This window comes from Macaca fascicularis, chromosome 17 (genome assembly GCF_037993035.2).
Source record: "Macaca fascicularis isolate 582-1 chromosome 17, T2T-MFA8v1.1".
Lineage (NCBI taxonomy): Eukaryota > Metazoa > Chordata > Mammalia > Primates > Cercopithecidae > Macaca > Macaca fascicularis.
Genome location: NC_088391.1, coordinates 2,396,360 through 2,423,975, shown reverse-complemented (window position 1 = coordinate 2,423,975; position 27,616 = coordinate 2,396,360). Strand labels below are relative to the sequence as shown.

Sequence of the window (27,616 nt, the reverse complement as noted above, 5' to 3'; positions counted from 1 at the left end):
ATATGCCATATGAGGAGATACATCATTAAGATGCTGTAGCATTTGTATTTTCAAAATTGAAAAGTCTATTTCTGGTCTCACATGCTCATCCAGAACCTTATCATTCCCTATTCAAAAGTGGAGCCTTTGTCCCTCCCCTTGTAACTTTGTGGCTGCCTCAACTCATAGAACATGTGCGGTAGAGACGCTATGAGACTTCTAAGACTAGGCAATAAAAGGCAGTAAGTACATAAAGCCAGTTGCCAATATTCTTAATGATGAAAGATTGAATGCTTTGCCCCTAAGATCAGGAACTAGGCAAGGCTGTCCCTTCTTACTGCTTGTCTTCAACATTGTGCTGGAAGGTCTAGCCAATGCGAAAAGGGAAGAAAAAGAAATGAGACCTCCACGTTTAAAAGGGAGAAATAAAGCTGTCTTTGTTTATGCACAGGATGATGACCTATGTAGAACACGCCAAAGAATCAATATTAAAGCTCTTAGAGCTAATAGTAAGTTTATCAGGGTCGCAGGATAGAGCAGCACTATATAAAAATCAATTGTATTTTTTTATACTAGCAATCTCAGGTGTATCATGCTGAGTTTCTATGAGCCTCTAGCTATCCTTAACACCTTCCCCTGTACGCTTTAGCAAATTACCCGACCACCTAGCTACAGAGAAAATAGAAATCATTAGATAGGAACCACCTCAGCCTGCTCTGCCAAAACTACTAGCCTTGGCACTTAGCTTCTCCTGCCTTCTCATCACAATAGAGGAGACTGGCAGGACCTGCCGTCTGGTCCTAGAACACTACAACACATACCCATCTCAGAACCTACACATAGGATGTGTATAATGCTTTTAACCTCACTTTTCTGAGCTAATTCATCCACTTAAGATCTTCGCTTAAGCAACTCATTTGGAGAAGCTTTCCCTTACCTCCCCCTCCCCCACGTTACATAATCTCTTAGCTGCTGTATTTCCCCTTTAGATCATTTTTAAACTAAATAATTTGTTGTGTATGATGCTCCTATAATTTCACAACGCTTGAGGTTGTAAAAAAAAAAGTCTTTTTATCCCTTCCCAAATCAATGTATTTGAAGACCATACTTTGGAAATTGGCAAGGAAGCCAGTTTTAGGCATTTTAGGGAATAACCATTTGTCTCCCTTTAGAAAAAATACAACCAGAGACCATCTTTGCATTCACTATTTAAATATTCCAGCAAACATAAACAAGCCATATACTTTGTTGAAGGAAAATAGCACCACTGAATTTGTCCTCTTTTTTCTTCAATTACCACTTAAAATGTTTTATTTATTGATTTTTATTTTTTTAATTGACCCATAATTGTACATAGTTACAGGGTACATAGTGATGTTGCAATACATGTAATGTGTAGTGATCATATCAGGGTGATTAGTATATGCATCTCAAACATTTATCATTTCTTTGTGTTGAGAACATTCAGTTTCCTCCTCCTAGATCTTTAAAACTATGTATTACTGCTAATTGTAGTCATCCTACAGTGGTATATAGAACACTAGAACTTTGCCCTCCAGTCTCGTTGTAATTTTGTATCCTTTAACAAATCTCTTCCTATCCCACTCTTCCTCCCACTCTTCCCAACCCCTAGTATACTCTGTCCTACTTTCTACTTCTATGAGATCAACTTTTTTTTGTTTAAATGGAGTTTCTCTCTTGCTGGAGTGCAGTGGTGTGGTCTTGGCTCACTGCAACCTCTGTCTCCCGGGTTTAAGTGATTCTCCTGCATCAGCCTTCAGAGTAGCTGGGATTACAGGCACCCACCACAACACCCATCAATTTTTGTATTTTTTAGTAGAGATGGAGTTTCACCATGTTGGTCAGGCTGGTCTTGAACTCCTTACCTCAGGTGATCAGTCCGCCTCGGCCTCCCAAAGTGCTGGGATTATAGGCGTGAGCCACTGCGCCCAGCTGACATAAACTTTTTTTTAGCTTCCACATATCAGTGAGAATATTGGGTGTTTAACTTTTGATTCTTGGCTTGATTTCACGTAGCATAATGTCCTCCAGTTCCATCCATGTTGCTGTTAATGACAGGATTTCATTTTTTTAATGGCTGAATAGTATTCCACTGTATGCATGTACCACATTTTCATTATCTGTTCTTCATCTGTCATTGGACCCTTAGGTTGATTCCATGTCTTGGCTGTTGTGAATAGCGCTGCAGTAAGCATGCTGGGGGGATGCAGATGCCTCTTTGATATATTGATTGTTTTTTCCTTTGGATGAATGCCCTGTAGTGGGGTTGCTGGATCATATGGTAATTCTTAGTTTTGTGAGGAACTCCAAACTGTTGTCCATAGTAGCATATGTTCTAGTTTACATTCTCACCAGCAGTGTATTAGAGTTCCTTTCCTGACCGGTGCAGTGGCTCACGAGTGTAATCCCAGCACTTTGGGAGGCTGAGGTGAGAGGATTGCTTGAGTTCAGGAATTTGAAATCAACCTGGACAACATAGCAAGACCTCATCTCTATTAAAAATCAAAAAATTAGCCAGGCCTGGTGGTGCACATCCATAGTCCCAGCCAGTTGTGAGGTTGAGCAAGAGGACTACCTGAGCCCGGGAAGTTGAGGATTCCGTGAGCTATGGCCACGCCCCTGCACTCTAGCCCGGGCAGCAGAGCAAGACCCTGTCTCAGAAAAGAGTTCCTTGTCTCTGCATCCTTGCCAGAGTTTATTTTTTGTCTTTTTGATAATAGCCATCCTAGCTGGGATGAGACGATACCTCATTATAGTTTTGATTTGCATTTCCCTGATGATCAGTGATGTTGAGCTTTTTTTTTTTTTTTTTCCCATGTATTTATTGGTCATTTTGTATGTGTTCTTTTTTGAAGTGTCTATTCAGGCTCTTTGCCCGTTTTTCGTTGAAGTATTTTGTGATTTTTTTGCTGTTGAGATGTTTGCACTTGTTCATTCTATATGTGAATCCCCTGTCAGATGAATAGTTTTGCAGATATTTTCTCCCATTCTATAGGTTGTCTTTTTACCCTTGTTTGTTTCCTTTGCTGTACAGAAGCATTTTCGTTTGGTATCATCTCACTAATATATTTTTTGCTTTTGTTGCCTGTGCTTTTGAGGTCTTATTCATAAAATCGTTTCCCAAACCAATGTCCTGAAGTATTTCACCTGTTCTCTTGTAGTGGTTTTGTAGTGTCAGGTCTTACGTTTAGGTCTTTGATCCATTTTGAGTTGGTTTTTATATAAGGTGAGAGGGTCAGGTCCAGTGTCATTCTTCTGCATGTGAGTATCTAGCTTTCCCACTACCATTTATTGAAGAGACTGTTCTTTCCCCAACTTAGGTTCTTGGTACTTTTAACTAAAATCAGTTGGCTGTAGATACATCATGTATTTCTAGGTTCTCTGTTCTGTTGATCTGTGTTTCTGTTTTTATGCCATACCATGCTGTTTTTTGGTTACTACAGCTTTGTAGTGTATTTGGAAGTCTGGTAGTTTGATGCCTCCAGCTTTGTTCCTTTTGCTGAGGATTGTTGTGGCTACTAAGGGTCTTTTATGGTTCCGTAGAAGTTTTAGGATTTTTTTTTCTACTTCGTGAAGAGTGTCGTTGTTACTTTGATAAGGATTACATTGGATCTGTTCATTGCTTTGGGTAGTGTGGTCCTTTTAACAATATTAATTCTCTGATCCACGAGCAGGGGATGTTTTTCCATTTGTCTGTATCCTCCTCAGTTTCTTTCATCAGTGTTTTGTAGTTATTTTTGTGAAGGTTTTCACCTCCTCAGTTAAATTTATTCCCAGTTGTTTTGTGTGTGTGTGTGTGTGTGTGTGTGTGTGTGTTTGTACCTATTGCAAATGGGATTCCCTTCTTGATTTCTTAGTTCTTTGCTTGCATATAGAAAATGCTACTGATTTTTCTATGTTGATTTTATATCTGCAACTTTACTGGATTCATTTATTCTAAGAGTTTTTTTTGGTAGAGTCTTTAGGTTTTTCTGTATGTAAGATCATGTTGTCTGCAAATAGGAACAGTTTGACTTCTTCCTTTCCAATTTGGATGCCCTTTATTTTTCTTTGTCTTGCCTAATTTCTCTGACTAGGACTTCCAGTTCTATGTTGAATAGAAGGGGTGAGAGTGATCATCCTTGTCTCATTTCAGTTCTTAGAAGAAAAGCTGAGAGCTTTTAGTATGATGTTAGCTGTGGCACTTAACACTCTTATTAGTGATATGAGGAAGGTTAGTTTTGCTAATGCATCATTTTCTGCCTTGGTTTCCATTATAGCTGTGACTGAATAAAAGCATTTATTAGAGTATAATCAGCTCTGTCTTAGGTTGATTCTAATATTGATATCAAGTTGTCACATATATTTATGAAAAAGTTATAAAATGAAGGAAATATGTCTATTGTCTAACTTTTATGTATTAGAAGACTACTGACCTCTACAAAATGAAATTAAGTTATATAGTACTGGTATTGTTTTTGTAATTATGTTTATCAAATAACTTTATTTTGGCCAGAGGCAGATTTATTTGATCTGTAAGAACACTTAATGTGTATAAATGCAGGTTTACTATTTTAAGTATTAGAAGGTCTGCTTACCTATAACAGGATATGCTGTATCTGGATTTTACTTCATAAATCCTTTGTAAATAGTGAAAACCACATGGTGGAATCTCTACTATAGGTGGAATCCTTTTAAAACATTTTACTTCCTGAGCCAAAATTCTGTCCTGGTGCTTCAAGATCTATGCCACCTCCTGCAAAAAAACCAAACCAAACCAAACCAAACCAATGTGTTTTTCTTGTTTTCATATTCATACAATGAAACATTACAACCTCAAGTCTAGATCTACCTTTTTTCCTGTGTTTTGCCCCATTCTGTTATTTTCATACATAAGTGTGTGAATACATATAAAATAGCTGTGAAAATAATGCGACTGAATTTTTTTATTTGTGTGAATGTGGAAATAGCCAAAGAAAGAGAGACAGGAGTGCCCCCCTACGCCACATTGAAAAAAAAAAAACTGAAACAAAAACAGAAGGAAAAATTAGATTTGCCAAATGGGTTTTATCCTTAAATAGAAAAATATTGTCCAGAAATACTTAGGTGTATGTAATACGGCCTTGCCTTGTTACTGCTGTCAGGAGAAATGAGGTCATGGCTCCTGCTGTGCAGGTCAGACCATGGACCTCTTATTGTGCTGCTCAGCCTGTGAACAAGCAGTATAGAGGAAGCAGCCTGGGTGAGACGGCTGTCTACCGAGAAAACCCTACAGAGTGTTCTGGGTTTGAAACACCACAGCTTCTCATAATGCTCAGTGAAAGGTGCATTAACTGAAGAGAAAGAGGAAGCAGGAGAGAACAGGTGTTCACTCCTATTATCTCTGCCTTGTCTTTTTTTTTTTTTTTAATCTAAAAATGAGTTTTTTGTAAGAGAATAGTAGCTTCTAAACTTTTCACCAAAAAGTTAATTTCTTCATTATTTTCTAATTACTTATTCCATTTGAATTAAAAAAATTTAAAAAGATGTTTTTACAACTTAAACTACATTAAGTACCTGGTTTTCTCATTTTTTGATGATCAAATATTTATATACATATCAAATAGAACTTGTAATCTACATGAAATAATGAAAAGCAGCAAAACTGCCTCTATAATCGTACCATGCATAATTATTCAGTTTTGTTAAGTGTTGAAAGTAGGCCGCAGGTTCTTTTTACTACTATTATGGAATTCAAAGAGTCTAACACCTGTTTTTGAAAAATCTATATGAGATATGAAAATAAATCCTTCAATGCCCATATTGTTACCTAATTCCTCTTGCCAATTTGTTTTACATGTAAAGTGGGGATATAATAATTTATCCAAAAGACAGGGACCTGGATGAGAAGACATTGTGAAATCTTTTCTGGTTTGTTTATTCAACAAATATTTAAATGTTTAGCACTGACCTGCATAAAAGTAAGACAGGTATGAAATCTGCCTCCACAGATTTTATAATTTACTTTTTATCTGTAATTCTGGTGTTATATTATTCAGTTAGTTCATGGCTTTATTGTGGTATTTCATTCACACAGTATTGAATTTTATTGGTTTAGCTGTTTGGCAGCCAGACTTCGAGCTGGCGGGAAGCAAACATTACCTTCTTTACTCACTCAGTTTCAAGTAGAAGGATTTTTTTTTAAACGATTTTTGAAAGACCAAAAAGGAATCTAGCCTTCAAACAGATAACACCCCTTAGAAATAATCTGATTTCTAAGAAACTGTTAGACACCATCCATTTTGCTACCCTGAACTCTTGGTCCTCTTCTGCCTTCAAAATGTTAATAATTGCTTTCTAGAATACTTGAAGTTGGATATAAGGATTAATCCCCTTTTTAAAAACAGATAAAATTGTCTAAAAATAAAAGGGCATATGGTAATGAGTATTTGTGGCATAACTTTAGGAAAAGCAGAGAAATAAGGATCAGTTTATTTTTTAAGTTAATTGACTATGTAAAGATAAGTAAATACATGTATTACACAGTTTTTTGGAGTTCATTACCAGCATTATAGGACTACATATTATATACACATTCACTCACTTAGATTCGTACAATACATGGTAATTTTTGTCTGTTTGATGATCTGATACTATAACACCACCTAACAGTAGAATCTGGGGCTCTTTGGCTGGGACATAATAGTTTCTCCAGTGAATTAAAATTACCCCAAAATATCAACACCTAAGCTTACGAACATAGTCATAGATGTTTCTAAAAAGTACGTAGTCATATTCACAACTAATGTTTTGATTAATAATGTAAAAATAAAATCCTGACAGTTTACTAATACCAAATAATAGAATTTGCCCTTGTAGATTAATCGTCCAAATTAAACAACCCAAACTACAGAAAAGTCACATCTAAAAGCACTCTTTTTTAATGTGCCACCTGAATTTTCACAGACCATGTAATTGTACTGAAGGAACTTCATAGACAAGATAATTTTGAGAGCAGTAAGTAAAGTTAGTGCTGTATATTGCTTACGTAAGAGACAAAAGTAAAACATTTTTCAGTTTTGTTCTAGATGTTTAAAATGACTTGAGGCTATCATCAGAATAAGTCCTAAAAAAAAAGAAACAATGTAATGGCTTTAGAATTATGGTGGATATTAGGAAAATGATGTAGGCAGTAAAGAGGGTGGCTGAATACCTGGAAGAATTTTGAATCTCTGTTATCCAATAGGAAATTATTAAAAGTTAACTACTTTAGAATGGATGGTTATGTTGGCTAGACTTTTACATTTGACTGGAGAGTTACAAGCCTAAGAGGTCTTTCCAGAGTTCAAAAAAAGGAAGCTTTCTAAATTATGAGTGTTTTTTCCTAAATCAATGAAAGTAAAAAGAGAGTGATTTTAATAATCACGTGAACAAATTATGTTTGATGAGAATTAATAATATGATTCAGACAACTAGGATAACTCATAGATGGTTATATACGATTTCATATGTATGAAATAGGGTGAGTGAAATTGAAAATGGATCTTGTATAAAACTATAGTGTCTTTGTGTTTAGTCTTAGAATTCTCTAACTCATAATTATGGCTTAAGAATATTAGCTAAAATCACAAGCCTTTGCTTTTTTAATAAATATTTAGTTATTTGTTTTGTCTTTTAAATAATTTTCTTTCTTAGTGCAAGCTGAATTTTACCAAAGAATATGGATACTAAATAATGTTTCTTCTTTGTTGTAGGTAAAACTTCAGTCAGGAAGCTGACAAAAAAGGTAAGCAACATGTGGGAGGGGGCGGGGTTTGTTTTTGGTAAGATAGAAAATGAACTTTTGGCCGGGTACGGCGGCTCATGCCTGTAATCCCAGTACTTTGGGAGGCCAAGGCGGGCGGATAGTGAGGTCAGGAGATCACCATCTTGGCTAACAGGGTGAAACCTTCTCTCTACTAAAAATACACACAAAAAAATTAGCTGGGCGTGGAGGCGGGCGTCTGTAGTCCCAGCTACAAAGGAAATGGACTTTTAGAAGTTAAATTTTAATATGTGTATTCAAAGGACATCGAGGATACACTGTCAGGAATCCAAACAGCTGGCTGTGGATCAACTTTTTTCAGAGACCTTGGCGATAAAGGTAATTTTGATTTCTGTTAAATTTTCAGTTATGTGTTTAACTGAAGTATTATTAAGGTATTAAGGTATGAGATTTGCACCATGTTATTTAATAGGTGTTTTTAAAACATAATGACATAGTAAGTAGGAGGTAACTTTGTCAAAGTCTTTGAGCAATTACAGATAAATTATTAAACCATCAATGTTAATTAAAGCCGGGAGAGGGTATGAGGCAGAGTATCTGAAATAAAACAGGAGAAGCCTGCAGGGCGTCCAGAGGAGCACCAGCACGTAAGGGAGGGGACGGAAGGCGTCCAGAGGAGCACCAGCACGTAAGGGAGGGGACGGAAGGCGTCCAGAGGAGCACCAGCACGTAAGGGAGGGGACGGAAGGCGTCCAGAGGAGCACCAGCACGTAAGGGAGGGGACGGAAGGCGTCCAGAGGAGCACCAGCACGTAAGGGAGGGGACGGAGAGAGAGAGATGGTGGCAGAGTGGTCAGAGAGGCGGAGGAACGCCAGGGAAGTGTTAGCACAGAAACCAGGCAGAGAAAGTGTTAAAAGAAAAAAGGAACGTATCAAATGTGAAAACCAAGTAAACTTAGGGAGTTGAGTGAGCTAAGGACTGAGAAGTATCCGCTGTATGTAGCAGCTGGAAGTGTTTGACTTTTTAACAAGTACAGTGGTGCTTTGTTATCCACGGGGTATTGGTTCCAGGGCCCCCCTTGGATACCAAAATCCGAGAATGCTCAAGACCCTCCTATAAAATGGCATCATATTTGTGTATAGCCTACAAACATCCTCCCATGTAGTTCAAATCATCTCTAGATTACTTGTAATACATAATACAATGTAAATGCTATGTATATAGTTGTTGTATTCTGTAACTCTGTTGTTTTTTTATTTGTAGTGGTATGGGTTGTTTTGGGGTTTTTTTGTTTTTTTTTTTTTTTTGAGACAAGGTCTTGCTCTGTTGCTGGGTTGGAGTGCAGTGGCACAGTCATAGCTCACGACAGCGTCAAACTCTGGGGCTCAAGCAATCCTTCTGCTGCAGCCTGCTGGGACTACAGGTGTGCACCACCATACATGGCTAATTTTTTTGAATTTTAGTATAGACGGGGATCTCACTATGTTGCTCAGGCTGGCCTCAAACTCCTGGACTCAAGCAGTCCTCCTGACTTGGCCATTGAAAGTGATGGGATTACAGGCATGAGCCACCACACCAGACCTATTAATATTTTTGATCCATGGTTGGTTGAATGCATGGATGCAGAGGGCCAACTACTATACAGGTCAGTGATGGGATGAGATCTGAAGCCAAGTTGCAGAACACTGAGAAGTGATGGGAGATACGAGAAAAGTAAACACAGGCCTCTTGAGAGATGTGGTCATGAACAGAGGAGTTAGAGGGTAGTAGCTAAGGATAGAGAAAAAAGGCCAAGAGAATATTGGTTTATTGTAGGTGGTGAACATGTTTCTAGCTGATGAGAAGGAGAGGTGGAAAATACAAAGGAAGTATGAATAGGACAAAATCCTGGAAAATAGGAAAGAAGGGATTATCTTCAGAACAGGAGTGGAAGGATCAGCATTCCACAGGGAGGATGTCTTTCCCATTGTGTCAGGAGAAAAGGATGAACAAATGAGCATTTTATGCAGACATTTGCAAATTACTGGCAAGCAAATGAGGGCGGTGTTTTGGAGTAGCCTCGATTTTCTTTATAAAATAGGATTTAGGGCCCGGTGCAGTGGCTCACACCTGTAATCCCAGCACTTTGGGAGGCCAGAGTTCGAGACCAGCCTGGCCAACATGGTGAAACCCTGTCTCTACTAAAAACACAAAAAATTAGCCAGGCGTGGTGGCAGGTGCCTGTAATCCCAGCTACTCAGGAGGCTGAGGCAGGAGAATCGCTTGAACCTGGGAGGCAGAGGTTGCAGTGAGCTGAGATTGTGCCATTGCACTCCATCCTGCGCAACAAGAGTGCAACTCCATCTCAAAAAAAAAAAAAAAATTGGATATAGTAGGGCTGAGCTTTATGGAGAAAGAAGGTTTGAAGTAGCTTCTGGGATATGGAAAAAGAACTGATGAGAGAAACAGAAGGACTTCTGGGAATCCTTCAAGGACTAGAAGAGAACATACATTATGAAAGAATAGAGTCATTGATCAGTGTAGTTGCAGAATAGAATAGATGGACAGTTAGGATTTGCTAGGCAGAGGAATGGAGGAAGTCATGGCCTAGGGAGTTAACAATGTTAGGAGCAAGAGAGGTTTTAACTAATGAGCCATGGAGTCTAAGCAGAGACAATAGAGAAGAAAGTAAAATAGGAAGAAAAATTTAAAAAGAAAGTAGGAAAGTCAAGAGGGGGGAAAAAAAAAAATCCCATTTCATGATAAACTCCAGGAAGAGGAAAAAAGCCTGGAGAGAAGGCTGCCAGTGAGGTTGAAAACAGATGTGGTGGGTGTCCAAGAGCAGAAAGGAACCGTGGTCGTAGAGTAGGTGTCTGAATTTACAGTTTCTAAGCTGAAGCACTTGTAGGTGATTTCAGGATTCAGGGAGTGATCGTAGAAATAGATATTTAAAATAGAAGTAGTTGGCATAGTTAATTTAGTGAAAGTTATCAAGGACCTGAGAGATGGACTACTCTATTTTATAAGTGTAGAAAAAGTGTTCACCTGAAGTAGGTGGTAAATTAATTATTCTTTCCTGTTATCTAAAGAAGGAATTGGAGAATTAAGAAACAAATGTGATTTCTAAATCAGTGGTTTATAACCTTTCATTGAATGCAGCAGAGCTTTTATAGTTATCTCAAGAGATTTACAACATTCTCAAATCAACATTAATTTTACGGCTGAGTGCATTGGCTCACACCTGTAATCCCAGCACTTTGAGAGGCCAAAGCAAGAGGATAGCTTGAGCCCAGGAGTTCAAGACCAGTCTGGGCAGTGTAGCAAGTCTCCATCTCTACAAACAATATAGAAGAAAAATTAGCCAGGTGTGGTGATGCACACCTGTAGTCCCAACTACTTGGGAGGGTGAGGTGAGAGGATCGCTTGAGCTCGGGAGGTCGAGGTTGCAATTGCAGTGAGCTGTGTGTGGTCACGTGGGCAACAGAGCAAGACCGTGTCTCAAAAAAAAAAAATTAGTTTCAAATTGAGAATAAGTTTATCACATAACACTCCATGGAAAAGAAAAATATGACAAAGGTATAATAACTCCATAAAATCAATATTAATCACTTATTGTTTATTTTTGATAAATATCTATTTCTGCACATTCCTCAGTGTATCAATATTTAGTAGACTTTCATTATATTCTACGAGTATTAGTCCCTTATACTAAACTGTCTACTTATCTTTACACCCACTTCACCCCACCCCTTACCAATTCCTTCCAGTCCTAGCCAGAACATCCCTATATACTTTGAGGTTAACAAGCTCCTAAATTTTTTATAGTGGGAATTTACTGGAATGTAGTATATGGTTAGTGAACAAAAGTGCGTGTTTTGAAGTTGACAGACTTAAATTCAAATTTTTCCTAGTTTTATTACCTGAGGAAATTACTTAATCTCTTTCATCCTCACTTTCATCACCTTTTAAAATAAGATAATAATGCCTTCCTTATGGGATTGTTGAAAGAATTTAATAAAATAAGATGTTTTAAACATTTATGGTATCTCGTATGTAGCCTTAAAAAATATTAAGAACATGGGTTTTAAGCCTGGTTTAGATTCCTAGCTCTATTAGTTACCTGTGTAACCTTGGGCAAGTTGGTTTTAGTTTTCTTACTATGTGTCTGGTACATTTTAAGTTTATAATTGGTAATACTGCTATATGTTTTTTGTAAGATTTAATATTAACTGGGCCTTAGCCTCTTGTTAATGAGTTTGTAAATAAATGGTATTTTAAAAATCAAAGTTAATAAATATCTTGTAAGGTTTTACTTTAGGAAATTACTAATTTGGCATTTTAAAGTAGATTTTAAGCAAAATGTTTAAAGTTCAAGTACCGATATTTAGATCAGAGCTTTTTCCATGATGTAGACTTTTCTGGAAGCATTTTGAGATTTTTAAGAAAGATGTTTACCAGTTGCGAAAACTCAGATAATCTCTGTGGATATAAACTGAACTATCTTATGATTATGTGATGTGTTTTTCCTGAAATAAGGCTGAGGAGGGTTCTATAGTAATTTTGACCTAAAGGCAGAATATGAGAACCAGAGTAGATTAATTCAGCTTTTGTGTAAAACTCTCCATAAATATAATGTGATTTTAGAAATTCTATTAAAAACTGTTTTCAAGAAAAATGCATAAAATAAAAACTGAAAAGAGAAAATTTAAGTCATCTTAAGAAAAAAAATTAAGGGATAAGAGATTAATCTTTAAAAACTGAAAAGAGAAACTCATTTCAAGACCTTAGAAGCATACTGTGCTTCTGAAAAGAAGTACCCGTACAGCTTCATCACTGCATTCATGTTCCAGACTCCTGGTAGCGCCTCAAGTGCTGCCTATGACCTTTATATGGAATACCATACTCCTGCTACCTGCTAAACAGCTCCCACTTCTCAGCTCCCCTACTCTATGAAGTCATCTGTGAAACTAGTAAACAGAGTCTTATGCTTTCTCATTTTTTATATTTTGTTATACTGTACTCTCTGGTTTCTAATCTTTCTTAATTAAACCGTAAGTTCTCAAAGTGGAAAAATATGTGTGGTTATTTTTATATCCCCAATTGCTTGGTATGTTGTCTAAAAACATTCTCTGACACATAATAGATGCTCATCTAAAATTAACTACATGCTAATTACAAATTATCCTGATCTATTTCAGTGAGTCCCTTGAGTATTTTTGCTATATAGTTTTAGCCTTTCCGTGTATTGAAAATATGAAGACTACATGTTTTTAAAATATTTCTCAGTTAAAACTTTCAATAATTTATGTTGGTCTTCTTCCCAATTAGTATTAATTGGGGCCAGGCATGGTGGCTCATGCCTGTAACCCCAGCACTTTGGGAGGCCAAGGCAGGAGGATCACTTGAGCCCAGAAGTTCAAGACCAACCTAGGCAACATAGGGAGACCCCGTCTCCACAACAAATATAAACATTAGCTGCACATGGTGGCTCACGCCTGTAATACCCTCTACTCGGGAGGCTGAGGTAGGAGAGAATCACTTGATCCTAAGAAGTTGGCTTCAGTGAACCATGATTGTACCACTATAATCTAGCCTGGGTGACAGAGTAAGACCTTGTCTCAAAAAAAAGAAAAGGAACAGAAAATATTTAAAAATTTAAAAAGGATTAATTGGTATTATTTTGTCAACAAAATTAGATCCATTTTGTAGTACTGCTTTCATACATTTTAGAAATAATGCATCAACTCTTTTTTTTTTTTTGAGACAGAGTCTGATGCCCAGGCTAGAGCGCAGTGGCGCTATCTCAGCTCACTGCAACCTCCGCCTCCCGGGTTCAAGTAATTTTCATGCCTCAGCCTCCTCTTTATCAAATATCTTAATAAAAACATGAAATTATCTAATTTTTATTTCTTCTTTATCAAAATACTTCATTTGGATGTGAATTATTTCTAAGATATACTAGAAGAAAATTCTGCCTCCTAATGAGCAGTGTTTTGTCAGCTTAATAGTTAATGACCTGCAACTGTAGTAGGATATTTTTTCTTTTCCCAAGCTAGATATTTTTTTTTTAATTAGGGCTATTTCATGTATTACCATATTTAATGTGGTATACAGTTATTTCAAAGTGTATTAGTCACAAAATGCAGTCACTTAATTGAAGAAAAATCTGATTGTGGCAGTATTAAACACAAATAGAATTTTTAAAAATTGCACTGCCTTACTATTGATTACAAAAATATATATCTAAAATCATTCTATACTCAGAATCATAAAGATAATTATTAAAATTAATTGAATTCATTATGAAGTATATCCTATACACCGTGGAATTTAATAAACTTTTTAAGGCATTTTTTCCTTTACATAAAGGGAAAAAAGAACTCACCTCCAAATCTGCTGTTGCTTCTGCCTCTTACAGCTGCATCTATCTTGTCTGTCTGCGCTCTCTTTATGGAAGATCTAGTCCTTGCACCATCAGCCCATGTCTCTGTATTTGCTCTAGGCCTCTTTTCTTGCCCTTTCAAGACCTTTCTACTTTGATATTTTTCCCTATTTTACTACATCACCAGTCTGTTTCTCTCTACCTTATTCCTACCTTATGTAAACTTAAAAGTGTGTCCCATTTTTTAGGGGAAAACATTTTCCTTTACTCCCATATCTCCCCAGTGTGTTGTGTTCACTTCCTAACCTCTCATTCGTTCTTCCGCTCATTTCAGCCTGGTACCCACCCCACTGTGGACGCTTTTGTCATGATCACCAGTGAACTCGTTGGTTTAATGAGGACATTTTGTAGTCCCAGCTTACGTGACCCCGGCAGTATTTGATCTATAATCTACATCAGAACAGCCCCTCGTTTTGGCTTCTATGACCCCAGACTTTGTTGTGTTGCTTTTCTCTCCATCCTAGTTGTTTCCTCTCTGTCTCTTTTGACGAAATTCAACAAGAACCACCTAAGCTGGGGAAGCAAATAATTAGATCATTCTAGTGGGTGAGTTTGAAGGAAGGGGCCCACTGGTCAGTCCTGAAAGAGCACTGAGAAATTCTCTGTCTCGTGGGAGATAGTGAAGATTTGAATGAGATTTAACAAACTTTGGAGAAAATTGGGAGAGTACTTGGCAAATGAAAAGTAATTTTTTTTATTGACGTAATATTTTTGAGGCATAAGTATGAAAAGAGTTGGAATTTCAAAGAGCAGTAAGCAAACATTTTATTTTCTTGGTATGAAGAAGATAGCAGATTGTAGTCGAGATTATATGAAATGGGTTAATGGAAGTTTTGAAAGTGACAATGAGATTTGAAGACAAGGTAGAAAGTTATTGCAGTTTAATTACAGTTTTGATTCTTCAGATAGAAGGAAAACCTGCAGATGTTCTTTAGTCTCTTCCTGAAATTGAGATCAGTGTTCTCTTCATTCAGCCTCTATGTACAGGGGCAAGAGTTGTGGAGCAGTTTTTCATATTGGCAGAGGAAGACTTGGGAGGGCTGTTCATCCCTCCTGCCAGTCTGCATCAGAGAATCCTGTTAGATTGTAGTCACATCTGGAAGTCAGGGTTCTGGTCTCCAGAAGGATTGTAGTATTTCTTTACCAACTTTGCTGCTTCTGTGCCGTAAGAAAGAAAACATAGGTACTTGTTTTCAGAGGATACTGAGAAAGAATATCAGTAACTTCTTTTTTTGTTTGTTGTTGTTTTTAGATACAACTATAATTTTATTACAAAACCATTCTTTTGGCATTAGTTGGTTACAGTGATAGCAAGATAATGTGAGTGTGCAGACCAGCTCTGATGGAACCACTATATTCCCTGCTTACTGAACCAAACTTCAGCTACCTCATATCCATTACATACAAATGACCTGCAGTTATTACTGCTACAAATCTTGACGCGTGTACCACTGAGGGAGGAGTTGATGCTAAGGGATTAGATTACATGTTGATAAGACTACAAAAGTTCCCTTATGGGACTTTTTCTTCCTCCTCCCATCCAATGACTTTGCTTTAGAAGAATCACATTACTTAGAGCTAGTCTGAGTAGCAGCAGCACCCAAGGAGCATCAGTTCTTGTTAAAAAGCAACACCTGTGTGATGCACTTTTACACCACAGGCAAAGGGAAGGATCACTCTCGTTTTAAACTCCTGCAGAGTCCCTTAATAAAAAATAAAAGCATTCCATCAAGTTCTTCTGGATGGTGTTATTGCTGTACATTTGTTGGTGAGTCATTTTCTATGCTGTGTTTGCTTTGAGGGGATCTCCCAGTATATCTCCAATATTCCTTTTTTATAGGGTCCTTTTCTTGAGCTAGGATTTCACGTAACTCTAATGCTTTATTAAGAATGTTTTCCTTATTGTCACACTGGCTTTCTAGCATGTCTTCATAGATAGCCACGAGAAAGGCAATTAGGTAGGGGGAACTATGACTTGGTTGTAAATCAAGTAATTGACCTAACAGATCAGGATATTTGGAAAGACCACGATCCTGCAAAATCCCTTTCAAATAGTTCCATGCACTTTCATTGTGTGGTACTAGTTTAATCATTTCCAGAGTGTGTATTTGTCACTATAAATGATCTGGACCATGGGATTGGGGCCATCATTCTGCAGTACTGAATCTGTATCAGCCCATTCTGCTCTGTCGCTGTACAGGACGTCAGAGGGCGAGTCCAGGCTCAGAAACCCATCGTCCATGGGGGACACCACGGCTTCCCTGGCCTCGGCCGCCATCTCTTCCTCGTGCTGCAGCTGGGACAGGGGCCACTCTGGCTGCCCGGGCTCGCCACCTTGCACAGCCTCCCCGACCCCCTCAGTGGCCGCCCCAGCAACTTCTTTTTATTTTTATTTATTTTTTATTTTTATTTTTTTTTTTGAGACAGAGTCTCGCTCTGTCGCCCAGGCTGGAGTGCAGTGGCCGGATCTCAGCTCACTGCAACCTCCGCCTCCCGGGTTCACGCCATTCTCCTGCCTCAGTCTCCCGAGTAGCTGGGACTACAGGGGCCTGCCACCTCGCCTGGCTAGTTTTTTGTATTTTTTTAGTAGAGACGGAGTTTCCCCGTGTTAGCCAGGATGGTCTCGATCTCCTGACCTTGTGATCCGCCCGTCTCGGCCTCCCAAAGTGCTAGGATTACAGGCATGAGCCACCGCGCCCAGCCTTATTTTTATTTTTTTTAACTTTCAGAGAGAGAGACGTAGATAATCTTTCTAACTATCAAGGAGATAAATTCATCAGCCTGCACACACATTTTTCTCATCTAGATAATTTTCTTTCTTTGTTATTTACATAGCTGGAGTACTTTTTATGTTCTCAGAATGAACAAGAGCATTAATCATATATTTCCAGGATTTTTTTTTTTTTTTGAAGGAGAATTAAGACCCAGTATTTCCTATGACTGGGAGAAAGACCTTAGTGATGAACTGTCAGGAAAATAAATAGGAAGGATTTTCCCCCTTAGGCGAAGTCCATGAAGATGTTCATGCGATAAATAGAGAAATGAGCATGATGAGAGGGGAAGGGATGAGGGAAGGAGGCTTTAAGAGGAACCAGAAACAGTAAATGGCTGATAGAGAATATAGGATAGAGATGAAGATATATAGATAGAGAATAGATAGGATAGAGAATATGGATAGCGTTCATTACAAAGTCAAAGATAAGTTTTTAAAATGTACATGCAGTGACTGTGGGAGGAAAATCAGCTTACATTCCTACATTCATAAAGGACTGGCAGGGAAATCAGGACTGGAAGTTGTAGCTTAAGGATGACAAGAAAATTAAGCAATTGGCAGGTAAAAGATGAGGCAGAACTGGAGAGTTACAGAATTAGGAAGAGTTGGAAGTATCATGAAAGGCAAGGTGTAAGATCTGCTCTCTCACCATTCATCTGAATGCTGGCCACCCTTAACTTAGACTCTGAGACCCCACTCTGGTTGGAGTCTCAACCCTGATCCTTCCCCTTCTCCATCCCCCCAACACATCTACTGTACCACATTCTAGCTGGAAGAAGAGTGTCCCTAATTGTGAGAAGCCTTCGCAGGCTGAATATATAGAGAGTCTCCCAGCTCCTGTGTAGCTTGTGGTTTATGAGCTGCTTATTACTTCATCTGTAAAATAGAGATGATAATATCTACTTCAAGGTTACAGTGACTTACGTGAAACTTCTGACACAGTGCCTGAGATCGTGTCAACAAAAGATCTCTTATTAGGCAAATCTTTGTGTCAGAAGTCCTCTTGATTTCTCTGAAACCACACTGTCCTAGTCTCTCTGTCATTGGCCCTCTTCCACCTCCCGCCTATTAAACATTGGCACTTCGTAGAATTTTGTCCTTCACTTACTGCTACTCTTCAGCCTCCTTGGTTTTAGCGTTCATGAGGTGACTCCCAAATCTCTTTCAGTGCCTCTGGCCCAGGCTACACTCCTGAGCCTCAGCCATTTATGTATATACAAACCAGCTGCCAGACACCTGCTTTTGGATATCCCTCAGTTACCTTGGATTCAGAATATGCCAAACTGCACTCACCATCTTCCCCCTAAACCAACACTTCCTGTATTCTTGATCTCATTTGGTAGTAACAGCTTTCATCCAACTCACCCAAACCCAAGAAATAGCTTAGACCCCTTTCTCTCTCTCTTTGCCTGTCCCACCCTTCATATTCAATCAAACACAGTCTTTCCAATTTTACCTAAGTATTTACCGAATTCATCTTCTCTTCTCCCTACCTCTAGAGAATAGGAAACAGATCAAGTGACTTTGTCACTTAATAAAATCTAACTTCCTTAGTTTGGTGTATATAAGCCCTTTGTGGCCTGCGCCCTGCACAAGCTTCCCTGCTGTCCTCTCTTGCCATTCTACACAGTGTGCCATGTCTGTTCACACTTTCATGCTTTTGCACACACTGTTCTCTTTGCCTGTGCCGTTCTCTGTCTTCCCTCTACTCTCTGACTCACCGCCTTCTCCCAGCCTTCTGTTCATTGGAGATTAGCCCAAGCTTCACTTCTTATGGGAGTCGTTTTTAACTTTTTCAGTAGAAAGAATTGTTTCCTCCCCTGCATTCTCATCATTCTTTATATATTCTTTCTCATCATATTTTATTGTAATTGCTTGTTTATGTGTCATCTGCTAACTTCTTAGAATATAAATTCCTTGAGGGAAAAGGCCTTTTCCTTGTAAACTTGTGAGGTCTAAGCACAATAGTTAGCACATGGTATATGTTTAATAAATTGTTTTTGACTAAACAAACAGAAAACAGTAGAATTGTTTATTAAATTGTGAGGAAGCCCAGTACAGTGGAAGGGCTGAGACTTTTGTATATCTTGTCTATAATGTTGATTGTGATCTGATACTATAGGAAAAAAGTGTTTATTAGTGCAATAGGGAAACATCTTGAGGAAAGACTACAGTTACTTTTTAGTTCTCTGAAATACATGAGTTGACGTGTACATTTCTAACTTAAAGAAAAAAACACTAATGTAAATATTTATTTTATAAGAGATTCAGAAGATACACTTTTTAAAGGTATCCTTCACTGTTGCTGTTAATAGTGGTTTGAAGAAAAACAATGTAAAACTTAGTTAAACTTGGGACCCTTTGAAATATTCCATTTTAACACATATAAGAAACTATCAAAATTTATACTCTATCATAACTAGCAAAAGGTAGTACATTCTTAAAATGAGAAAATAATTTACCAACGTGTATTATTATAAGGAAGAATAAGTTGTAAATTATTATATATATATTTTAAACTGAGCATAATTTTAATACCATCCTCAAAAATATACTGAATATAAATTATGAGATATGTTGTAAGATATAAATACATTTTTACAATAGATGGGATAATCCAATCTCTTTGGAAAACAGGATTCACAAAATTGTACTTAACAGCAGATCGTATTTTAGAATGGTTCTATCTTAATATTTCTAGATGAACACTGTTTGACAGAATTTATTCATCTGAGGTGTGATGATTGGGCTTTCACACTCATGAGTGAGATGTGCCTCCCTCAAACCTTGTTACAAGGACAACACATTGGTTGTCTGACGTGAAGAGGGGAAAAATCAGAACTTACTCGTTTCTTCTAGTGCCCCTCTTAAGAGATTCTTTAACAAACTTTTGAACATAAATTATTTAAAATACTGTCCTAATACAGTTTTGAATCATTGCCATTTAACAGCATTTACTTTGCAGTTAGATATAACAAATATATATTAAGCTGTTTCTCCTGTCAATATTCTCGTGTGTCAGTTTTCTTTAAAAACATTTTCAGAGGGCAAATGCCTAGAATGCTGTTGTAGAACTACCTTGTTTATTTATAACCCACCTTGAGAGTGAAAGGTACTGTTTTTATACTGTCTCAACTCTGATTATTCAAGCTTTTTATTTAAGTCAGTATTTCAAAGAAAGACACTGGAATTTTCTTTTTCAAAAAGTTCTGCTTGCATAAAGGATCTGTACCTGTGTCTAAAGAGAAGAAAAGCACGGTCTCCTTTTGGCAACAAGCCCAGTAGAGTCTAGAGGTTTGGCCATTTTTTTTCACATTGCCATATTCCTTTGAAAATGAGAAAAATTCTTGAGACTGCCAAAGAATGAAATACTTTGATCTTTCAGCTGACATTAGAGCACTTCTCCCAGGTACAAGATATGACAAAACACATTTAATTTACTCTCCTTTTATAGAAGATCTAAATAGTTTAAAGCAAAAGAAAATCTGAAAATGTGTTATAGTTTTTTTATTAAAGAAAAGTACACCTGCTCCAAAATAGAAACAACAAAAAGTTGGTAATTCAGTAAAAGGAAGCCATTGAAAACATTTAAAATATTTACTTATAGTTAAAACATGGAATCATCTAATATACCATTTTTGCTTGCCTTGCTCTGAACTACCTTTGGCCCTGAGTCCTTCTTTTATTTGCTTGGGAGCCATTAGGGTATGGTGCCCAGCACAGAAGGGTAAATACATTCCCAATGTCATCACCCTCTGCGGGTCTTTATTCTTCCTGACTGAACTACCATAGTAGTTTTTCCCATTGCTGCTTCCACATGGGCGTTATTTCAGACAATCACTTTGCAGTTTTCATATTCAGCTTCATCTATCTTAAATAGGTTTCCTATTTATACCACATCCACTTAATTAAAATTTTTACCAATCATTCGAAGATGACTGTTAGAATTACTTCCTCTGTGGCACCTTTGATCATCTAAACTCTGGAAATGCTTGCACATTTTTCTAAACTCTTGTAACTCTTACTATTCCTATCTCTCTAAGGTATCTAGTATTTTCTGTAAACATCTGCGTTTTGGCCTCCTAATGGAAGTATACACCATGTGTGAAGAATTCTTGTCAAAACCAAACTTGAATCTTAGCACACATCTGGATTTAAGTACCGTTTGTAGAAAATACAGAAGGTAGAAGAACATATGAAATGTTACCAAGGACATACAGTCATCAGAACTTTATAGACTGTTGGAAATTTTATAGGACAAATGACTTTTTCAACAATTAAATTGAAAGGTAGGGGCAAAAAAGACAAGGGAGAAAACCTATATATTAAGAGAGGCTTAAGAGACGGGAAGGCTGGGCACAGTGGCTCACACCTGCAGTCTCAGCACTTTGGGAGGCCAAGGCAGGAGGATCACTTGAGCCCAGGAGTTCGACACCAGCCAGGGAAACATAGGAAGACCCTGTCTCTGCAAAAAAAAAAAAAAGTATTTTAATTAGCTGGACATGGTGGCACATGCCTGTGGTCCCAGCTACTCAGGAGGCTGAGAGGTGGGAGGATCACTTGAACTTGGGAGGTTAAGGCTGCAGTGAGCCATTACTGTACCACTACACTCTAGCCCGGGCAACAGAGTGAGACTTTGATCAAAAAAAAAAAAAAAAAGAAAATAATAAATAAATTAGACTACATCAAAATTAAGAACATTTGTGAATCGAAGAACACTGTCAAGAGAGTGAAAAAAAGATCCACAAATGGGAGAAAATATTTTCAAATTGTATACGTTTATATTATAAGGGATAATAACCAGCATATATAAAGAACTATACAAAAGTTTTTTAATGGGAAAAGGACTCAAATAGAAATTTCTCAGAATAAGATATACCCATGGCTAATAAGCACATGAAAAGATACTCAACATCACTGATCATCAGGGAAATGCAAATCAAAGCCACAATGAGATAGCACGTTTCATTCATTAGGTTGGCAACTTAAAAAAAAAAAAAAAAGCAGAAAACACAAGTGTTGAGGATGTGGAAAAATTTGGTAGAAATTTGTATTTCCACAGCTGCTGTGGAAAAGGTAGGGTGATTCCTCAAAAATTAAACAGTGTTGGCCGGGCGCGGTGGCTCAAGCCTGTAATCCCAGCACTTTGGGAGGCCGAGGCGGATCACGAGGTCAGGAGATCAAGACCATCCTGGCTAACACGGTGAAACCCCGTCTCTACTAAAAATACAAAAAAATTAGCCAGGCGAGGTGGCGGCGCCTGTGGTCCCAGCTACTCGGGAGACTGAGGCAGGAGAATGACGTGAACCCGGGAGGCGGAGCTTGCAGTGAGCTGAGATCCGGCCACTGCCCTCCAGCCTGGGCGACAGAGCGAGACTCCGTCTCAAAAAAAAAAAAAAAAAAAAAAAATTACAACAGCATTACCGTATGATGCAGCAGTTCTGCTTCTGGGTATATACCCAAAAGAAATGAAAGCAGGAGCTCAGACAAATATTGGTACACCAATATTTGTAGCTGCATTATTCACAGTAGCCACATGGTAGAAACACCCCAAGTGTCCATCAGCAGGTGAACGGATAAACAAAATGTGGTACATACGTGCAATGGAATATTATTCAGCCTTAAAAAGGAAGGAAATTCTGACACATGCTGCAGTATGAATGAACCTTTAAAACATTATGCCAAGTGAAATAAGTCACAAAAGGACAAATATCGTATAATTCATCTTATATGAGGTACCTAGATAGAATAGGCAACTTCACAGAGACGGAAAGTGGAATAGAGTTTACAGGGGCTAGAGGCAGGAATGGGTGGTGGGATTCAGGAGTTAACGTTTAATGTGTACAGTTCTTCTGTTTAGCATGATGAAAAATTTCTGATGATGGTTGTACAACAGTGTGAATGTACTCAATGCTACCAAATTTAACAATGGTTTAAGTGGTGAATTGTATGTTATGTTTATTTTACCACAATATTTAAAAACAGGTGATTTAAGAGATCTACTTACCAAGTGCAATGTAAGGACTTTTCTTTGGATGCTCATCTGAATATACCTGAAAACTTGTCTGAAACAGGAAACTTGATAATGCTGATTTGAATTTGAAAATGTTAAGGAATTATTGATACTTTTTTAGGTGTGGTAACTATTTGGCAGGGAGGTTTTTTTAGATACACAGGCTGAATTTTTTACTATGAAATGATATATATATGTGGGTTTTGTTTCACAATAATCCAGTGGCAGGTAGGGAGTGAAAAGGAATATAGATAAAGCAAGACCTGCCATGAGTTGATAATTATTGGCGCTGAGTTGCATTGTGTTATTTAGTATAATTATATATAATTCATATTATTCTCTCTGTTGTTGCATGTGATTCAAGTTTTCCATGACTAAAAAAGTGTTTTTAATTGTTAATTGTGCATTTTGCTATTATACCAATCTTTTGATCCGGAGGGAGCAATTGTTGTTTAGCTTATCAAGAAGCCATGGTTTTTGAGATATCGTTTTGATATTTAATGTAATTTTTTTCATTGTAAGCAACCTAAAACCTGACACAATATACTTGAGCAAGCAAGAAAGTTTAGTGACTAGACACAGTTAGCTTCAAACCCAACTTCATCCAGGGCTCAAACATCACCATATTCATTTTCTGATCTGGCAGTTAAAGACTGGCTACATTCTCGTGCTCTAAATACTGGCCACTGGCAGTTCCAGGCACTCTCTCCATTGCCTCACATTCCTGAGAATAACATTCTCACATCGCCAAAGCCCAGCACAAAATAAAAATGTGAAAGTCAGTTATCCAGCATTTGCATCAGAAATCCTGCTGTACTACTCTGAGTGGCCCAACTTAGATGTGAGCCCATCCCTGAACCAGTCCCTGGAACCAGACAGCGCAACCTGCTTATTAGCTTGGGCCTGAGCTACTTGCCCATCCCTGCATCAGTTCCACAGAAATGCAGTGATTGGCTTTAGCCAATTAGCATTTACTTGCAGAGGCAAAAGTAGGGTCATCCTACCCAAACTGCATATTTGAAACTGTCTAAGAATGATTTTCCAAAGGAAAAATAAAGTAACTGCTACAAAGAACTAATTACTACATTTTAAATAATGTAATTTGACTCTCAGTATATCCAAGTCTCTGTTATTCTACTGCATTTATAAATTTGCTTCACTTGAGGTGCTGTGAATAGTAAAAATTTAATTAGAAGTTACGTAAAGTGCCATGTAAATAAAACTTGTCGTGGATGCCTGTTATGTGCAAGCCAGCTTCCACTCCTTTTCTGTATTAGTCAATGTTCTCCACAGAAACAGAACCAATAGGAGATACAGATAGATTTGCTGTGAACAATTGGCTCATGCAATTATGGAGGTACAGAAGTCCCGTGATCTGCCATCTGCAAGCTGTAGACCCAGAAAAGCTGGTGGTGTAATTCAGTCCTCGTTTGGAGGCCTGAGAACCAGGGGAGCTAGTGGTGTCAACCCCAGTCTGAGGGTAGAAGATAAAATGTCCCAGCTCAAGAAGTGAGGCAGGAAAAAGGGTGAATTTCTCCTTCCTCCGCTTTTTGTTCAGCAGAGTGGATAATGCTCACCCTCACTGGAGGACAGCCTGCTTTACCAATTTAAATGCTCATCTCACAGACACACCCAGAAACCATGTTTAATCTGGCTGCTCAAGATGTTCAGTCTGACACAGTCAAACTGACACTTAACACCAACCGTCACAACCTCCTTACTAGTAACAGTACCTGATGAACCATAGTTTCTTTTTTTAAGTATTAGGACTCTACTTCAACTATTATAAAAAATGTCCACTGCATCAAAGAGAGGTAATTTCAAGTAAAATTATTTTTTTATTCGGTGAAATTTCAATGTTAATGTCTCTGTATATTCTAAAGCTTATTTTCTGGTATGTTTTTATTTTATCTCTTTCAGGGCTAATTTCATATACTGAGTATCTTTTCTTGCTTACAATCCTCACTAGTAAGTATCCCACAGTTTTTCTCAGAGATCATGTGGAATTCTGTGTTCTTACCAAACAGGATTTTAAAAGCTTGGTATTTGTGTCTTTATCGTTAAAAACATTATTGATACCTTAGTTTCTATATCTACAAAATGATAATGTTGGATTAGGTTATCCCTGTGGGTCTCTCCTACCGCCTATGCACTGTAGCAGCCCGTCGCTCTGTCTCTTTAATAGGAAGTTTGTTGAACAAGAGAATCATAGTGGTAGTCTCGGCTTTAAAAATGCTTATCTGACATTACACAAAATACCTGACCAGTGCTCTTCAAAATGTGAAGGTCACGGAAAACGAGGAGAGACTGGGACACTGATACGGATTAGAGAAGACTCAGGAGACATGACAGATAAATACAACATGGTATCTTATATTTAATCCTGGAATAGGAAAACAGCATTAGTGAAAAAACGTGAAACCCAGATAAAGTCGATAGTGTAGTTCATAATGCTGTGCCATGTTAATTTATTAGTCTTTATAAATGTACTGTGGTTATGTAAGATGTTAACATTGGAGAAAGACCAGGTGCGGTGGCTCACCCCAGCACTTTAGCTTGAGCCCGGGAGTTTGAGACCAGCTTGGGCAACATGGTAAAACCCCATCTCTACAGAAAAATTTAAAAATTTGCGAGGTGTGATGGTGCACACCTGTAGTCCCAACTACTTGTTGGGGCTGAGGTGGGAAGATTGCTTGAGCCCAGCAGGTTGAGGCTGCAGTGAGCTGTGATCATGCTACGGCACTCCAGCCTGGTGGCAGAGTGAGACCCTGTCTCAAAAAAAAAAGAAGAAAAGAAAAATTAGAGGAAGCTGAGGAAAGAGTATATGGGGACTCTCTCGACTCTCTGTACTATTTTACAAAATTTCTGTAAGTCTAAAATGATTGCAAAATACATTGGTTTTTTTTTTTTTTAGGTACTCTGAGAAAGGGAAATAAAAAGTAATAATTAATTTGAAAATAACCAAGGTCCTGTAAGAATATAGAAAAGCCCCTACTAGAGCTAAAGAAATAAATTAAGCCTACAAACTAATTTTGCATTGAAAGGCAGAACACTTACTGGCAGAGCAACAGCGCCTGTGGAAAGGGTGTTGGAGAAGCAGGGAACAAAGCCATGACACCAAATATCAGCCTTTGGAATTGGTATAAGAAATCATTATTTTTCTGAGTAGGCACTTACTTATACAGTTTCTGCTAGTTTATGTCAAATTTGAAGATCTCTCCAACTTGCTTTTCATCAACATTTAAATATTCATTTTTCACTTCACTGCAGAACCCCATTCTGGATTTCACGTTGCTTTTAAAATGCTGGATACAGATGGTAATGAGATGATTGAAAAAAGGGAATTTTTTAAGGTAAGTAGATGCTAATTATTTTAGGTTTATCATAAAATACCTGGATGTTTGTGTGATGATTTTACATTTCCATTAAAATCAAAATTGTATTCATTGTTTGCATATGAACTATCAGGAAATTATTTGGACATTCAGAAATACTAAATTTTCTGTAATACAGCCGTGAAGACACCAATAAGTGAACTGTATAAGATTCCAAAAAGAGAAGTAAGCTGAAGCATCTGTTTTTTAGGGTTATATTTTTATGATTTCAGCAAATAATATGGTAAGAGTTCCATAGGATATATATTTTTTAAAGAATATATGTTGAAGATATGCTAAAATACTAAAAATTATTAAAGAAATACAAAAATAATAGACATAATAAAAACTTAAGCCTTCATAAAGAATTGGAAAAAAGTGAAAATGCCGCAATAGTTATAAATTGGTACAAATTTTCCAGGAATTTGCTCTAAGGCTAATATTTGAAGAGCTGAAAACGTGTTTAAATGGTATTTTCTAAGATGTAACTGTAGAACACCCAACAAGTAAATTTTACTCTGTTCCCAAAAATTTGGTGGTAATACAAAAAAATAAAAATAAAAAATACCTCAATGCACATCAACAGTTTGGTATGTGCCAGTTAGGGTTAAGTGTCTTTAATCTATTGCAGTGCTTTATGGAGAAAAGAAAACATAGATAAATATATAGCATAGTGCTTAGCACATACTAGCTATCATTGAGGAATTAATGAGTGCTTATGTAAATAACAAATTAGGCGTGTACATAAATGGCTTACGACATTTTTTTAAAAGCCTTTGTGATATGAAGCAAATGAACCTCTTACATTGCTGGTGGGAATAAAATGATACACAAATGTTAGAAAACAAAACATGGCAGCTTCTTTTAAAGTAAAATATATCCTTGGCATATGACCTAGCAATTCCACTCTTATTTAGTCAAGGAAAACGTATTCACCCAAGACTGTATTCATGATAGCCAAAACTAGAAACAACCAAAATGTTCATCAAGTGAGTAGATAAACGAATAGGATCCATACAATAGAATACTTAACAGTAAAAAGGAACAAACCACTGATAAATGCAGCAACATGGACGAGTACATACTATATGATTACATCTATGTGAAGTTTCAGAAAAGGGGACTTGCCTAATAAAAGCAGATCACTGGTTGCCTGAGGCCAGGAGGGAGTGAGGAATTGACTGCAAAGAAAAACGAGAGAACTTTTGGAGTACTAGAAATATCTTAAATCTTCTTTGGAGTGGTGGTTACATTGGTATATAAATTTGTCAAAACTCATCCGGTTGCATGATCCTGAAAGCAAAAAATGCAT

The 27,616-nt window shown here is 37.5% G+C and overlaps 1 protein-coding gene and 1 pseudogene across 5 annotated transcripts in view; both read left to right on the top strand.

The window, feature by feature from the left end:
* Positions 1 to 27,616, top strand: part of MICU2 (mitochondrial calcium uptake 2) — a 105,179-nt gene that overhangs the window by 48,306 nt on the left and 29,257 nt on the right. For 3 of the 5 annotated variants that reach the window (XM_005585468.4, XM_005585466.3, XM_045377343.3), the window contains exons 3-6: positions 7,713 to 7,744; positions 8,026 to 8,101; positions 24,851 to 24,898; positions 26,201 to 26,283. In XM_005585468.4, coding sequence (XP_005585525.3) covers positions 7,713 to 7,744; positions 8,026 to 8,101; positions 24,851 to 24,898; positions 26,201 to 26,283 — 239 coding nt within the window. The remainder of the gene's footprint in view (positions 1 to 7,712; positions 7,745 to 8,025; positions 8,102 to 24,850; positions 24,899 to 26,200; positions 26,284 to 27,616) is intronic. The other 2 variants (XM_045377342.2, XM_045377341.2) reach the window with 1 other exon arrangement.
* On the top strand, positions 19,642 to 19,737 carry LOC123569919 (small nucleolar RNA U13; annotated as a pseudogene).